This window comes from Chrysemys picta, unplaced genomic scaffold (assembly GCF_011386835.1).
Source record: "Chrysemys picta bellii isolate R12L10 unplaced genomic scaffold, ASM1138683v2 scaf91, whole genome shotgun sequence".
In the NCBI taxonomy this organism is placed as follows: Eukaryota; Metazoa; Chordata; order Testudines; family Emydidae; genus Chrysemys; species Chrysemys picta.
Window position 1 is genome coordinate 1 of NW_027052798.1, and position 14397 is coordinate 14397.

Here is a 14397-nt window from a genome sequence, read left to right on the forward strand (position 1 = left end):
CTTAAATGAAACCTAAATAGACACGTTCCTGCTTTAACCTGTCTTGTTATTATAGCAGTGGAGGATCTACAGAGCTGCAACTTCCTTCTTGGCTTCATCAGGACCATTCAACTCCACCACCTGAATCAACACTCAGCCCCAGCATGCAAATAATCAGTGATAATGCAGTAATATCAGGCCCGTCATGTGCTATTGCATCAACCTGGAGTTTCCTGGGTGGACTGCCGGACCTTGTTTTGAAGGGCAATACATTCAGATACCTGGAACATGAACTAGATTTGACCCTGTTTAATGTTTCTGCTGGAAACCCTCTGCCCAGCCCCTGCATACGTGGCTGGAGAGTTCTGGTATTTGTAAGCTGTGTTTGCTTTTATTGGGTGGCTCCACTCCCTTTAAAAGTTAGATCTGCGACTGGTGCATCAGAGGAATCGCTCTGTCTCTCTGGTCAGAAGCTTCTGATGCTGAAATCTGCTGTTAGACGCCTCAGCGACACTGGAATTGGGAATCAAGTGAGTCCTGACCCTTCCCTTAGTACATTACTCTGCGATGTCACGTAGCAGTAGTTGTGATATGTCAACATGACAATAGTAGCTTTAAAAAGCCCAAGTCATTGTTGGTTTCTCTACATCTGTAAAATGAGGATAACACTACTGAGCTGCTCTGTAAAGTGCTTTGAGATCTACTCATGACAGCACTAGACATTATTATTACACAGCATCAGCATGGGTCCGTCTGGCTCCCCAGCACCACAGCACACATGAGCCTCAATGCACTAATCCTCAGAGCACCTGGTGAAGTAGGGACGGTTCTCGCCCATTTTACAGCTGGGGAGCTGAGCCCAGAGAGAGCCCATCACCTGCCCAAGGAGTCAGTGACAGAGGGGGAATTGAACCCTGCTCTCCTGAATCTGAGCCTTAACAAGCCCCCTCTGCCTGCCTCTAGCACTGGGTAGCTGTGCTGCAGGGCCCTTTGGCTGGGCTTGTGAAACTGTGGCCATGCAGTGGGAGGGAAGATGCCAGGGCATGAGTGAAATGTGCTGGTGTCGGTTCTGCTGCAAAGCAAGGAGAGAGACTCCTAGAAAAAGGTCTGAGGTGGGGTTTGGGTACCGATCCCCTCGCTTCCCTTCCCTGGACCTGATCCCAGCGCTGACTGCAGCCAGTGTGAGGCATTCCATTGACTTCAATGGGCTTCAGGTCAGGGTCTATCTGCCTCAGTCTCCCCAACTACAAAATGGGTATACTGAGACCTGTCCACCCTGCAGCGTTGATGCGAGGCTCAGTTAGCAGAAGAAGTGCAGGAGGAAGGCTTGCTCTGTGCACATGATGCTACCTGGAGTCCTCCCAGTGCCCCGTGCAGCACTCCCCTGGTGCTCCCCTCCCAGCCCTGTTCACCTCAGCTTCCCATCCCACAAGCCCATCACTGAACCATTGCTGAGCCCTCAGTGGGCTCTGAAGATGAAAACTGCTCTAAGGATGTCACTGCAAGGCCAACCCCACTCCGGCAAACCCCCGCTGAACTCAAGGGCTGCAGGGAGTTAGTGCCAAGGGCAGGTTATGCAGAAAGCCAGGGCAGCCCTGGGAGCAGGAGGTTTGGGGAGAAGCCGCCCCCCCACCTCCACCTCCTGTGCTCTGTGACACTAACTAGCCCCAGGCTGGCTATTAACTAGCGGATCTACTCTTTTCTCTGCTGCAAAGTCAACAATGAAGCAACTCGCTCTCCTGCTGCTCCTCATCTCAGTGACCAGGGCGACCCCTTGCGGTAAGTGGCTGTTTCGTTTTCCTCTTCTGGGAACTAATTCTCCCGAACTCTGACCCTGCCTCTGGGGCCAGGGCTGTGATACATGCAGGGGAAGAGCTGGGCGGGTTGCTACAGGGGAGGCTTTGCTGATACACAAGTGAGGCAATAACGACCCCAACTGGCAGGCAGCCTCCTTCCACCCCTGCTTCATAATGTTGCCAGCACAGAGTGCCCGAGGCAAAGCAACAGCGGGGTTCATTGCCCGGTGTGCTTCGCGCCAATAAACACACCAGGGGGAGAAGCAAACAAAGTTTATTTGGGATCCCAAAGCGGTGCTAGGAGACAGGCACGTCGCAGATCAAGCACACTAACTAGGGTTACCATATTTCAGCAAGCAAAAAAGAGGACGGGAGGAGCCCCGCCCTAGCCCCGCCCCTGCCCCTCCCACTTCCCGCCCCCCCCAGAACCCCCAACCCTCCCCTCGTTCCTTGTCCCCTGACTGCCCCCTCCTGGGACCCCTGCCCCTAACTGCCCCCCAGGACTCCACTCCCTATCTAAGCCTCCCTGCCTCTTGTCCCCTGACTGCCCCAACCCTTATCCACCCCCCCACCCCCAGACAGACCCCTGGGACTCCCACGCCCCATCCAACCACTCCCCACCCCCTGACAGCCCCCCCCAGAACTCCCAACCCATCTAAACCCCTCTCCTCCCTGTCCCCTGACTGCTCCGATCCCTCTCCGCACTCCTGCCCCCTGACAGCCCCCCCCAGAACTCCCAACCCATCTAAACCCCTCTGCTCCCTGTCCCCTGACCGCTCCGATCCCTCTCCCCACTCCTGCCCCCTGACAGCTCCCCCCCAGAACTCCCAGCCCCCCACCCCCCTGTTCCTTGTCCCCTGACTGCCCCCTCCTGGGACCCCTGCTCCTAACTGCCCTCCAGAACCCCACCCCCTACCTAAGACTCTCTGTTCCTTGTCCCCTAACTGCCCCCTCCTAAGACCCCCCCCAACTGCTCCCCAGGACCCTACCCCCTACCTGTACCCTGACTGCCCAAAACTTTCTCCACTCCCCCCAAAAAGCCCCCCCCCGTTTCTTGACTGCCACCTCCAGAACCTCCCTGCCCCTTCTCCTGCCCCCTGGCCCCCTTACCCTGCTGCTCAGAACAGGGTGTTGGGCTCTGTGCGAGCCGGACACGTGGCTGAGCTCCCCAGCACAACAAAACCGGTCCCTGGCCCTGCACAACAAAACCCGGACCCTGGCCCGGACCGGGCTGCAGGGGAGAGCTGCCCTTGTATCAGCACAAAGTGCTCTCGCTCCCGTTTTGCTACGCTGCATGGCAGAAACCGCTCCCAGTTGCAAAAGGGGAGGGCTGCACTTTGGGCTGAGACACTTGCTCAGAATACAGGGCGGATCCGGCTCCTCTACAGCTGCTCTGGAGTCCAGCCCGGGACTTCCCTGCAGCCCTCCCAGCCGCTCGCTCTGCTCTGCCGGGGGAGGGGGGAAATCCCGGACATTGTGAGTGCTTTACAAATTCCCCCCGGACGCTATTTTTAGTACAAAAAGGAGGACATGTCCGGGTAAATCCGGACGAATGGTAACCCTAACACTAACAGGAACAGTTTTTCTTCTTTTATACATTTTGCAGTATGTATACCTCACCCCCCCTTTCCCCTCTAGCCCTCCCTTTCTCCCCCCCCATTCCTCCCTCTACCCCTCCCGTCCCTGGTAATAGTTACTAAGCAAATAACGATTACATTTAAGCAGTTAAGTCATTCTTGGCAGCTATAAGCCTAGCTTGTTAGTAACTTCTTTAAACCGTTATCTTGTCCTTTTTCCCTTCAGCCAGAAACATGCAGGCCTCATTATTACCGCTTGAGCAGGGGGTTGCACACAGATAACTGGTTGCTTACATATTCCAATTGCACCTGGCTTTTGAGGTTGATTAGAGTTTAAACATGGAAGGATAGAGTTTGGTTCACTTAGGCCTAGTGCAGGAAGGCTTCATTGACACTTAGTGGCCTTCCACCCTCCCAAGTTACCTAGGGTGAGGCCTAGTGACATCAACAATAAGGAACCTGCTCCAGTGAATTTCTTCTGTACATATCGTGGAGCCCAGGTTTGCAGAGGGGGCAGGGGCAGCTCCAGGCACCAGCGCACCAAGCGCGTGCCTGGGGCAGCAAGCCGCGGGGGGGCAGCCTCAGGCTGCCTTCGGTGGCATGCCTGCGGGAGGTCTGCCAGTCCCGCGGCTTCTGCAGCAATTTGGCAGCGGGTACACTGAAGCTGTGGGACCGGCGGACCTCCCGCAGGCATGCCGCCGAAGGCAGCCTGCCTGCCATGCTTGGGGCGGCAAAATACATAGAGCCGCCCCTGAGAGGTGGGCACCTAAAGGGATTACTTTTATTACTCTGTGTTACAGTCGTGCCTAGGTGCCCCAGTCCTGGACCCGGCCCCTGTGGTTCCAGGCGCTGTACAAACCCAGAACAGCACCTAATGGCTGACAATCTACGTATAAAAAGTTTGACTCTGAAGCCGTTCTGGCCCCATACATAGTAACAGAGAAAACTCCTAACTAACCCCAAGTCACCCCCTGTGCAGCCGAGAGCGTGGGTGTTGCTGAACTGAAACTTGCCATCCGTGACCTGCTGGAGAACTGGGAAGACACGTCCTACTCCCAGAGTGGCCAGAGCTACCAGAGCCTGCCCCGCAGCTGCAAGGAAATTAAAGCCACCCGGGCCGGGGCTGGAGGTGAGTGCGGAGGAAGCATCCCTGGACCTGCAGAAGCTGCTTTGCCTCTGCTGGGTGCCTGCTCCAGACCCAGTGTAAAGGCCACAGCTGGGTCCAGTCTGTTCAGATGCAGCCGGGCAGCTCTGTGCTGGGAGCAGGGGCACCTGCCTGCCTGGGGCACAGTGGGGAACCCCATTACCAGGGCTGGCTGTGAGACACTCTGCTAGCCCTGCCAGCCCCAGCAGGCAGGAGATATGCTGCAGCTGACAGCTCCCTCCTGCTCCAGCCTGTCTGCCTTGTCAGCAAACTCCTCAGGGCCCAACCAGCCTAAACCTTGCCTAGCCGGTAACTCAGTGAACTCCAGCCCCCGAGCTCCGTGGAGACGTCTCTCTAGCACTGCACAGGACAGGAGCGACATGAGAACTCAGCTCTCTGCCACACCCTGCTGCTCAGGCCCCCGCCACACACAGCAGCTGCCGGCAGAGAAAAGCTCATTGGGGCTTGTGACGTGCGGGACTCACCCCTGTGGCGCCTCCTGCTGGCTGGCGCAGGGAATTAGCTTTCCAGCCCTCAGAGCACCCTCTGCAGGCTGGTGTCCTGCTGCTGCTGTGTTCCTCCCAGCACCCCGGTGCCCTTTGCCCTAGGGTGCTGCCTCTCCCGGCAATACCCCACAGATCTGGGTCTCCCCTCCCCGGGGAACCCCCCCCCCCCTCTATCCCCACCTTGCCTCAGCCTATGATCACCCTGCTACAGGGCTCCTGCTGCCTCGTTAGGGGCCAGCTGGTCTCCCCCAGCAGAGAGTTTCAGAGGCACAAGTGGCACAGAGGCGCCCAACTCCCATTGCCCAGCGTGTGCCTCTGAAAATCCCGCCCCCCCCCCATGGACCGTGGCATGAGTCTCAGCTGGAGGAAGGGCATGCAGGACTCAGACAGGGACCCAGAGGCTGCTCTTGGGGCTGAGCCCCTCCAGTGCCAGGCGACATCCAGGCCGGGGCGGGTGCTCAGCACCTTTGACAGTCCGGGTGTAGCCAGTGGGTGGCAGATTCTTTGCCTGACTCTGTTCCACCCATCGTTCCGCCCCCAGACCGAGTCACCGCAGGCTCAGGCCCAAAAGAGGGACACAGCGCGGGGACACAGACAGCAGGAGGGGCAGGGGGCTCTGAATGAGGCCTGGGGCCTTTCCTGAGCACAAATTGCCCCCGGGCCTGATTCTCGGTTACACTTAGGCCTGGTCTGCGCATGGCATCTGTGCTGGTGTCACTGTGACGGGTCGGGGGTTGGGTTTTCCTGATATATTGATACCAATCCAGCCCCGGTGTGAACACAGTTATACTGGGGGAAAGGTGCCTTAGACAGGGACAGCCTATTTCCCTTCCCTATGGGAATGGCTATCCCTGTATAAAGCCCCTTGTGTGGAAAGGCTCAGTCCATGTCCTCTGGGAGTCCCTGTAATTTGCACTCACTTCCCGCTGCCAAGGGGCTTTAGTGTCCCTGGGAATCAGGCTGCTGTGCTCCCGGATGCAGGGGCACGTCCTGCTCCAGTGACTCCGGGTGTGGGCCCTGCTGCAGCGCACTAGAAGCTCCTCACCTGGGCGTTGCCAATTTAACGGCTGGCTCCGAGAGGGCCCTGCCCCTTTCCCCGGCCCTGGCTGACCAGCTCAGTGCTCCCCACTTCCCACCCCGCCCCCTGCAGATGGGATTTACACCCTGCGCACCGAGAACGGCGAGACCTACCAGACCTTCTGCGACATGACCACCAAGGGGGGCGGCTGGACCCTGGTGGCCAGCGTGCACGAGAACAACGCCTACGGCAAGTGCACCAATGGCGATCGCTGGTCCAGCCAGCAGGGGAGCGACGTCAACTACCCAGAGGGAGACGGCAACTGGGCCAATTACAACACCTTCGGCTCTGCGGTGGGCTCCACCAGTGACGACTACAAGGTGGGGTCCCCTTCTCCATGGCCAACAGCTACTTGCTGGGGAGAGAGGGTGCGTTAGAATGTGGTTGAATGCACATGGGCAGGTGGGGGACATGGGCATGGGGGTTATATGGGGGGATGGCCCAGTGGTCAAGGCAGTGGTGTAGGGCTAGGCAGCCCTGGCTTCCATTCCGTGCCCTGCCACAGGCCCCCAGTGTGACCTAGGGCAAGTCACCTAGTCTCTGTGCCTCCGTTCTCCCCCGTACAATGGGGAAGGTGCTTCTCTGCCTCGCGGGGCGGGTGTTACAATAAATATACCACAGCTGGTGATGTGTCCAGATGCCCGGTGATGTAAGTACCGGGGATGTGGTTAAGAAGTTTCATCTGGGTCCTTGCTTTTCAGAACCCTGGTTATTACGATCTCCAAGCCCAGGACCTGTCTGTGTGGCACGTAACTAACAAGACGCCTCTGAAGGAATGGAAGAACAAGTCCATCCTGAGGTACCACACCGAGACCAGCTTCCTGTCCTCGGAGGGGGGGAACCTCCTCAAACTCTACCAGGTGATGGCACTGGGTTGGGGGCTTTGGAGGGGTGTGTGCAGGAGGGTCCGGGTGGCTCTGCTGGCCCCAGTGTAGATGGAGGAGCTGGGGTGAGCAAATTCTCAACGCTCCATGCTGGGGGGCCGATAATGGGACAAGGAGCCTTCGCCTAGACACAGCCTGTTGGAATCTGACTGTGACCTTGGTGTGAGATGAGTTGGCTGGTCTCAGGCAACTGCTGGTGTTCATGTCCCAAACCAGCCACATCTCTTGTCTCTGACCTGCTGACAGACTCAGCAGAGAGGCTGAATGGGCCATGGAGACTGACCCCACCTCACACCCTGGAGATGGGGGCCATTGGACACAGGTGATTTGGTGCTAGACCAGGCCCTCTACTCACCCTTGAGCCCGGCTTTGGGGTTCAGGCGTCCTACCAGGGGTATTTCCTCAGTGCCAGGGTGGTGGGCAATGGTGCTGGACACATGCTGATTCTCCCCTATTATCATTTACTGCCCGCATTGTGCTAGCCCCTAGGAGACCCCCCCCACAGACAAGGGCCCCACGGTGCTAGGTGCTGTACGGACCCAGAACAGAACAACAGTCCCTGTCCCAAAGAGGCTGAGATAAATCCACCCCAAATGGTACCTTGACATGCCAGATTTCCCTGCCCACTGCTGCGGTCACTGCTGTGCCCTAGGGCTGGCCTGTGTGGGCAGTGGCACTGACTGAACAAATCACCCAGCGAGCATGTGTCAGTGAAGCTGACTTGTCTGTGCTGGAGCTGCCCTGCCACAGGGACAGAAACTAACACTGGATTCTCACTGTGTTTGTGTCTCCCAGAAATACCCAGTGAAATACGGCACCGGCGTCTGCAAGACTGACAATGGCCCCGCCGTGCCCGTCATCTACGACTATGGCGATGCCCAGCAAACCGCCAACTATTACTCTCCAAACGGCCGAAGTAAGTCTGCAGTGAGCATGCGGGTTCTGCCTTTCCAGCCGCACAGATCAGCCCTGCCCAAGGCTTAAATTCTCACTCCTGGGGGAATTCTGTGCCAAAACATTAAAAATTCTGCACACAATATTTTAAAATTCTGCAAATGTTACTTGTCACGCCAGTTTCAATTATTTTGGTAATTTATTTCAAAATACCTGTCAGCAAGTCTGTCTGTAACAATACAGAAACACAAATATTTTCCCCCGGGAGTAGAGAGTTAAAGAAACCCCTATGACAACCCAGATCCTGCTTCTCTACCTCCTCTCTCCCAGAGCCCAACGGGGGGGACAGACAGTCACACCCCCTTCCTCCCAGAGCACAGCCGCAGCCCCCCCACAGACAATATACCCAAACCCCCTTCTCCCCACAGAGCCCAGCCATGGCCCCCTTTGCCCAGATACCCACACCCCTTCCCCGCAGAGCCCAGCTGCAGCGCCCCCCCCAGCCCAGGTACCCACCCACCCCCTCCTCCTTCTCCTCCTCCTCAGAGCCCAGGGATCCAAAGGGAGACAGAGCCTAATGCTGGGGCCCGGGCAGGGCTTGCACAGAGTTTGCTGCGTGCTGCCTCCTTCCCTTCGCTGCTGGGAACCCTCTAGCTCTCTCCCTGCCCCCGGCAGTGTTTTCTATGTGTGAGCTGGGCTAGGCTGGGTCCAGCAGCCCCTACTGGTGGCCAGCAGCACTGCAGCCCATTTCTGTGGGGGGAAGGAAATTCTGCACAAAAAACATTAATTTCTGCAAAATTCTGCATTGAGCAGTGCCACAGAATTCCTCCAGGAGTATTTCCCAGAGGCCCCCCCATGTGCCCACCCCCAACATGGTGTAAGAGCTCCAGAGGTGTGTGAAAATATTCACCAGAGCTCTGCTCTAGACAGCTCCCTCTGAATTTAAGCCCTGGGCCTGCTCCAGTCTGGATAATCTTTGTTTAGAGCTGTGATACTCAGACCTCAGAGGTTCAGGAGTCAAATTAGTGATCAACATTACCCAAAAGAGCCACAGGTGTGTGAATTAATTGTTTCATTTGCTATAGTACTACTCATATTTAAACAGTATGACAGGCAAAATATTTATATATTATTCTCACAGGAAATAAGTTAATAACCTATTGCCAGTTGATAACTTATCTGGTTAATAACATAGTAAAAGCATCCTGATTGGTTAATAACTTAGATTGGTTAATAATTAAATCAAACAGTGTTTCAATATCATGTGCTATAAAGAGCCGCAGGAGACACATTGAAGAGCCACTGGCGCTGGCAAGCTGCAGACTGCGTATCACTGATTTAGAGAAAGGGAAAACGATGAACTAAGAATGAGCAAATGGAAAATCCCCAGGAGAGAGCACGGTGTGTGTTTCCCACTTTAACATGCTACATGGCAACTGCACACAAACCAGCTCTTAGGAATTTAAAGATGCCCTGCAAGTGACAGAGCTGTGAACAGCCCGGCTGAGACTGGTAATTCCTGATCATCTCTGGGGCTGGAGTTCCTGATCCTTAGTCCCCCATCATTCCCAGTTCACACACAGGGACTTACTGAAGGACCAGCTGAGATTGGACCACTGTTCCTTCTCTCTGCCTCTCCATGGCAAACAGTGGTCCTGACCTGCCCTTTTCTGTCACCAGATGAATTCGTCCCCGGCTACATCCAGTTCCGCGTGTTTAATACTGAGAAGGCGGCCATGGCTCTGTGTGCTGGGGTGAAAGTCACCGGCTGTAACACCGAGCATGTGAGTATCTGGTCAGAGTGGGGGTTAGCTGTGGAGCAAAGGTCAGCTGATCAGCCTTGGGGCTGCCTAGTGTCACTGTTAGAGCTGGCCGGATGCACAAGACCTGCTTTTAGCTCGGCACTGGCGCAGGGTAGGTTCAGTTTGTGCTCCCTGTGCCAGCAGGGACAGCTGTACACATGGAGGCCCAGGACAGGCCAAGGGGGTGGATGTTAAATCTCTTCTTTGGGGAGACTTGCTGGGAGGGAACAGCTCACAGGAGCTCTGTTGTCAGAAGCTGCTGTGGTCACTTAGCACCACTGGGAAGTCTTTCAAGGTGTAATTTCTGCCACCAGGGGTCTTGCAGCCAAAGCATCTGCCACGGGGAGCCGAGAGTGAATCAAACCTACTCAGGGTCTGCTCCTGACCCAGAGAGGTCCATGGGGCTCTGAGTTGTAGCTATGGCCCTACCAAATTCATAGCCATGAAAAATGCATGATGGACTGTGAAATCTGGTTTCCCGCTGTGAAATCTGGTCTTTTGTGTGCTTTTGCCCTATACTATGCAGAGTTCCTGGGGGAGACCAGCATTTCTCAAATTGGGGGTCCAGACCCAAAAAGCGAATTGCAGGAGTTCACAAGGTTATTTTATGGGGGTCCTGGTATTGCCACCCTTAAGTCTGTGCTGACTTCAGAGCTGGGAAGCTGGAAGGCAGCGGATATTGGCCGGGAGCCCAGCTCTGAAGGCAGCGCCCCACCAGCAGCAGCGCAGAAGTAAGGGTAGAAGTTCCGCAACGCCCCCCTACAATAACCTTGTGACCCGCTCCCAACTCCTTTTTGGGTCAGGACCCCTACAATTACAACACCGTGAAATTTCAGATTTAAGAACCTGAAATTATGAAATTTACGATTTTTAAAATCCTATGACCATGAAATTGACCATAATGAACCATGAATTTGGTAAGGCCCTAGCTGTAGCATTTGTAATAATAATCCCTAGTTCGGGTATGGTGTTTTTCATCAAATCTTAAAGTGCTGTACAAAGGAGGTCAGTATCATCACCCCCATTTTACAGAAGGGGAAACTGAGGCACAGAGCGGCAGAGCCAGGAATAAAACCCAGATCACCTGAGTCCCAGTCTAGTGCTGTATCCACTAGGCCACGCTGTTTCCACAGCTCAAGACTTGATTTCTGTTCTAGGGTGTGATACACACCAATGCAGCCCCTTCCCCAGCAGCCCCTTCTCTGGTGCCGTCACAGATCCACAGATTCAAAGGCCAGAAGGGCCAGTATGATGGATCTTGTAGTGTGACATCCTGCATAGCACATGCCAGAGAAGCTCCCGCAGGGATTCCTACATCAGGCTTTCTGGGCCCTGCCAACCTTTCTAGTGCAGGCCTCCCCGAAACTCCTATGGTAAGGGATAAATTGTGAGCACCTTAGGGCATGGGCCGTATTTATGTTCTGTGTCTGTACAGCACCTAGCACCAGAGGGCCTGCCCAGGACTGGGGCTCCGAAGCGGTACTGCAATGTAAATAATAAATAACTACAACAAAACCCAATGGCCTAAACTGGCCCCGCCCCTTGTACAGACGTTCACACAAGTGCAAAGGGAGTGGCAAACGCTGGCATCTGGGGGCCCATTGCACTGGAGTAAGTCAGGGCAGTGGAGGCTCTGGTCCCAAGAGTTAGGAAGGGATTTAAACCCTCATGCTTCAGGGCATTAGCTGACTTCTGACTGTGGGGGGTCAGGAGGTAACTTTCTCTGTGGGCAAATTATTCACCAAGTGGCCATTGCAGGGTTTCTTGCACTTTCCTCTGAAGCAGCTGGCACTGGCCTGGAAACAGGAGAGCGGCTATATGGGCCCCTGCTCTGCTCCCATCTGGCAATTCCTCTGTTTTATCCTCAGCACTGCCTGGGTGGAGGAGGGTTCTTCCCAGAAGGGAACCCGCTTCAGTGCAGCGATTTTCCTGCCTTTGCCTGGGATGGCTATGGAACCCATCAACACTGGAGCGTATCCAAGGAGATGATTGAATCCGCAGTGCTGCTGTTCTACCGCTGAGTCCGGAAAGGCTGGCGTGACCCAGGGAAGGATGCTGCTTCGCTCCAGCGGGAGCTGCTCCCTGGGAGGAGTATTGTGGTCTCAGCTGTAGACATCTGTGATGCAAATAAAAAAAAGTGAAGTGCACTGGGGTCTCAGTGTGAATTACTCTCCTTGCAACCCAGAGAGGGCTGAGACGTTCTCAGCACCAGTCAGGATCAGGGACTGCTTTCATTACGAACACCTGGCCCTTAGCTAGCGCTCTGGGTCCCTAGATCTGAAAGCACTTTGCCAAGGAGGGCAGCGCACTTTTTCCTATGTTACAGACGCGGGGAATAAGGCCCAGGAGGTGATGAAGTTGTCACAGCTCCTGAGTTAACTGCACCTCTGACCTCTTCATGTCTCCTTGAGGACCCTGTGGCGGTACGATGCTCACCTCCACGGCGCCTGCTGGTCATCCAGGGAATTAGCTTTTTTGAAAGTAGAATGAATTATATTATAAAAGTAGAATGGAGTAAATAAATGCTGTATGTACCCTTAAGCAGAAATAAGGAATGCTGAAATACAGGTGTCAGGAACAGGAACATTAAGACATAAACAATGAGTCCACTTAAGCTAATGGTGGAACATTAGCCGGAGATCTGTAATTGAATATGTATGTCTAGCCTCAGGTAAACTTGTCAGTTCTGCTTTCTTTGTCCTCTTGTTAAGTTCGCACCCTTTTTACCTGTATAAACTAAGGTAGTGTGGGTCTTGGAAGGGGGGCTCACCTTATCTGAATGTATTAGCAGAGCGCTGTGCTAATAAACAGAGTGGTCTTGACAAATTGTGAGTCCTGATTCTAACTTTGACAATTTGGAGGTTCCACCGAGATGGCAACCGTCTTCACTGGGGCCGTGTGATTCCTGACTGTTTTTGTAGGATGACCGTGACAGCCGGCACCTGGGCATTTGGCCCGAGCGGTCCTCCTCCTGAACGGAAGGGCGCACAACCACAGTGACGTCTACGCCATCGAACCTGTTGGTTTCCACTCTGTTCTGGTAGGGATCCCAGGATTTGACATCAGGAATTTTGTCAGGTAATTACTTCTGTGTTTTGTCCGGACTGAGGACTGTCCTGTCTCTGTGTCTATCTGTCCTCCTATGGAGTGTTTGAGTCTGGGTGCCGTCTCTGTCGGGGGATCGGCCGACCAAGGGGTTCCTGTCCCCGCGGTCTGAGTGAGTGAAATCTGCACAATCGCAGCCGCACCGTACCTTGGGTAAAACCCTTGGTGTGAAAGCAAGGGCGATTGAGGCAGTAGCCTGTGGGCTCCTTTTGTGTGTTGCACCAGGCATCGCTCTGACGAACCCGAATTTCCTTCTTGTGTGATTGGTGTGTGTAAAGTCCTCCTGTATGGGTAACTAGACATCTAAGTCGGGACAGTTCCCTAAAGGAACGCTGGCTCATTTTATGTATTTTAGGAAGGGTCCGGACTTCTGTAAATTTCTGGAAAAATGGTCTAGGCTAACTCAGGGAGATCCCAAAACTCAGTGGCCACTGTTAGGATCTTGGGACAAGAACCGAGTGGGCATCTTAAAAAACAAACTCAGCCAATCTAAAACTAAATTGGCCAGAGGAGAGGTTGATTGTTTCATGCAGTGGTGGAAAGAGGCAAATCGTAGGTGGACAGAATCGAAACTCGCCTCTCTCAAAGATTCAAATGATAAGTTAAAAGCTTTATTGGAAACCTCCTCTCCCACCACTAGACCGAATGCTCCCCTTTACCTCGTTCTTCGAGCAGACTCAGATCGATCCCACCCGCCTTCATACTCCCATCTCATTGTGAAAGAGGACGAAGAAAACCCCTTGTTAGATTCTGGGGACGATGATGAGGAAGACGCATTAATCGGCTTGGCAGCCTTGCGTTGGATCAATAGACAGTCACCAGCTTCCCCAGCTCAGGAACAACTTCCAGAGGTCTCCAGTTCAGACCCGTCCGGACCGTCCGATACGGCCCAGGCCCATTCCTCTGGTTCCGCTCCGCCCCGTAAAAGCTCGCGCTTGGGCCTTAAAAATATCCAGGCTCCCCTCCGAATCCTGCATACTGGGGGCCAAGACGGGGGTCCCACTTGGAGCTGGACTCGTACAGAGCTCCTTTCTGTTGTAAAAGGCTTTCCAAAGCCCCGGGAAAATCCTACCAAATTCGCAGAGGAATTTTTGTTAGTATGTGATGCCTGTGAACCCTCTGAGACAGACCTCCTGCAGCTGTGCAAGCTACTTGTAGCAGTCCCTAGTGAGCATGAAAAATGGCTCACAGCAGCAGATTGGCTCGCTGCTGACCGCCACTCTACTTTACCAGACACCGGTCGTAATGCTGAATACTGGAAAAAGTGTAAGGAGCGAGTTAAAAATCTATTTGAAGCCATCCCTCGGGTATGGAGTCCTAAAACCAACTGGACGGCCATAAACGGCTCTAAGCAACGACAGGGAGAAAACCCGGGCGACTGTCGCACCCGGCTAACTGACATTTTTCTGCAACATTCTGGTATACAGCAACCGGATAAAAATGGACAGAGCACCCTGGCTAATGCGTTTGTTAATGGCCTCCTACCTGCTGTTGGCAATATGCTAAAGCAAATAAGTGTTGGGTGGGAGACCGAAACCATGGACAAATTGCAAACAGTGGCAGAGCACTGCCAACACTCTGATAGGAAAGGAGGAACAATCAGCTCAACAGTTAATGGCCCTGCAAATACAG

General features: G+C 54.3%; 1 protein-coding gene across 1 annotated transcript; it reads left to right on the forward strand.

Annotated features, from left to right (window-relative positions):
* The first annotated feature begins 190 nt into the window (after positions 1-190).
* LOC135977978 (intelectin-like protein) lies at positions 191-12486 on the forward strand. The gene is made up of 8 exons (XM_065579100.1): positions 191-509; positions 1695-1758; positions 4332-4481; positions 6153-6400; positions 6782-6940; positions 7760-7880; positions 9539-9642; positions 11529-12486. Exons 1-8 carry the CDS (start codon positions 459-461, stop codon positions 11679-11681), a joined length of 1050 nt encoding a protein of 349 aa, XP_065435172.1. The 5' UTR covers positions 191-458; the 3' UTR covers positions 11682-12486.
* The last annotated feature ends 1911 nt before the right edge of the window (positions 12487-14397 follow it).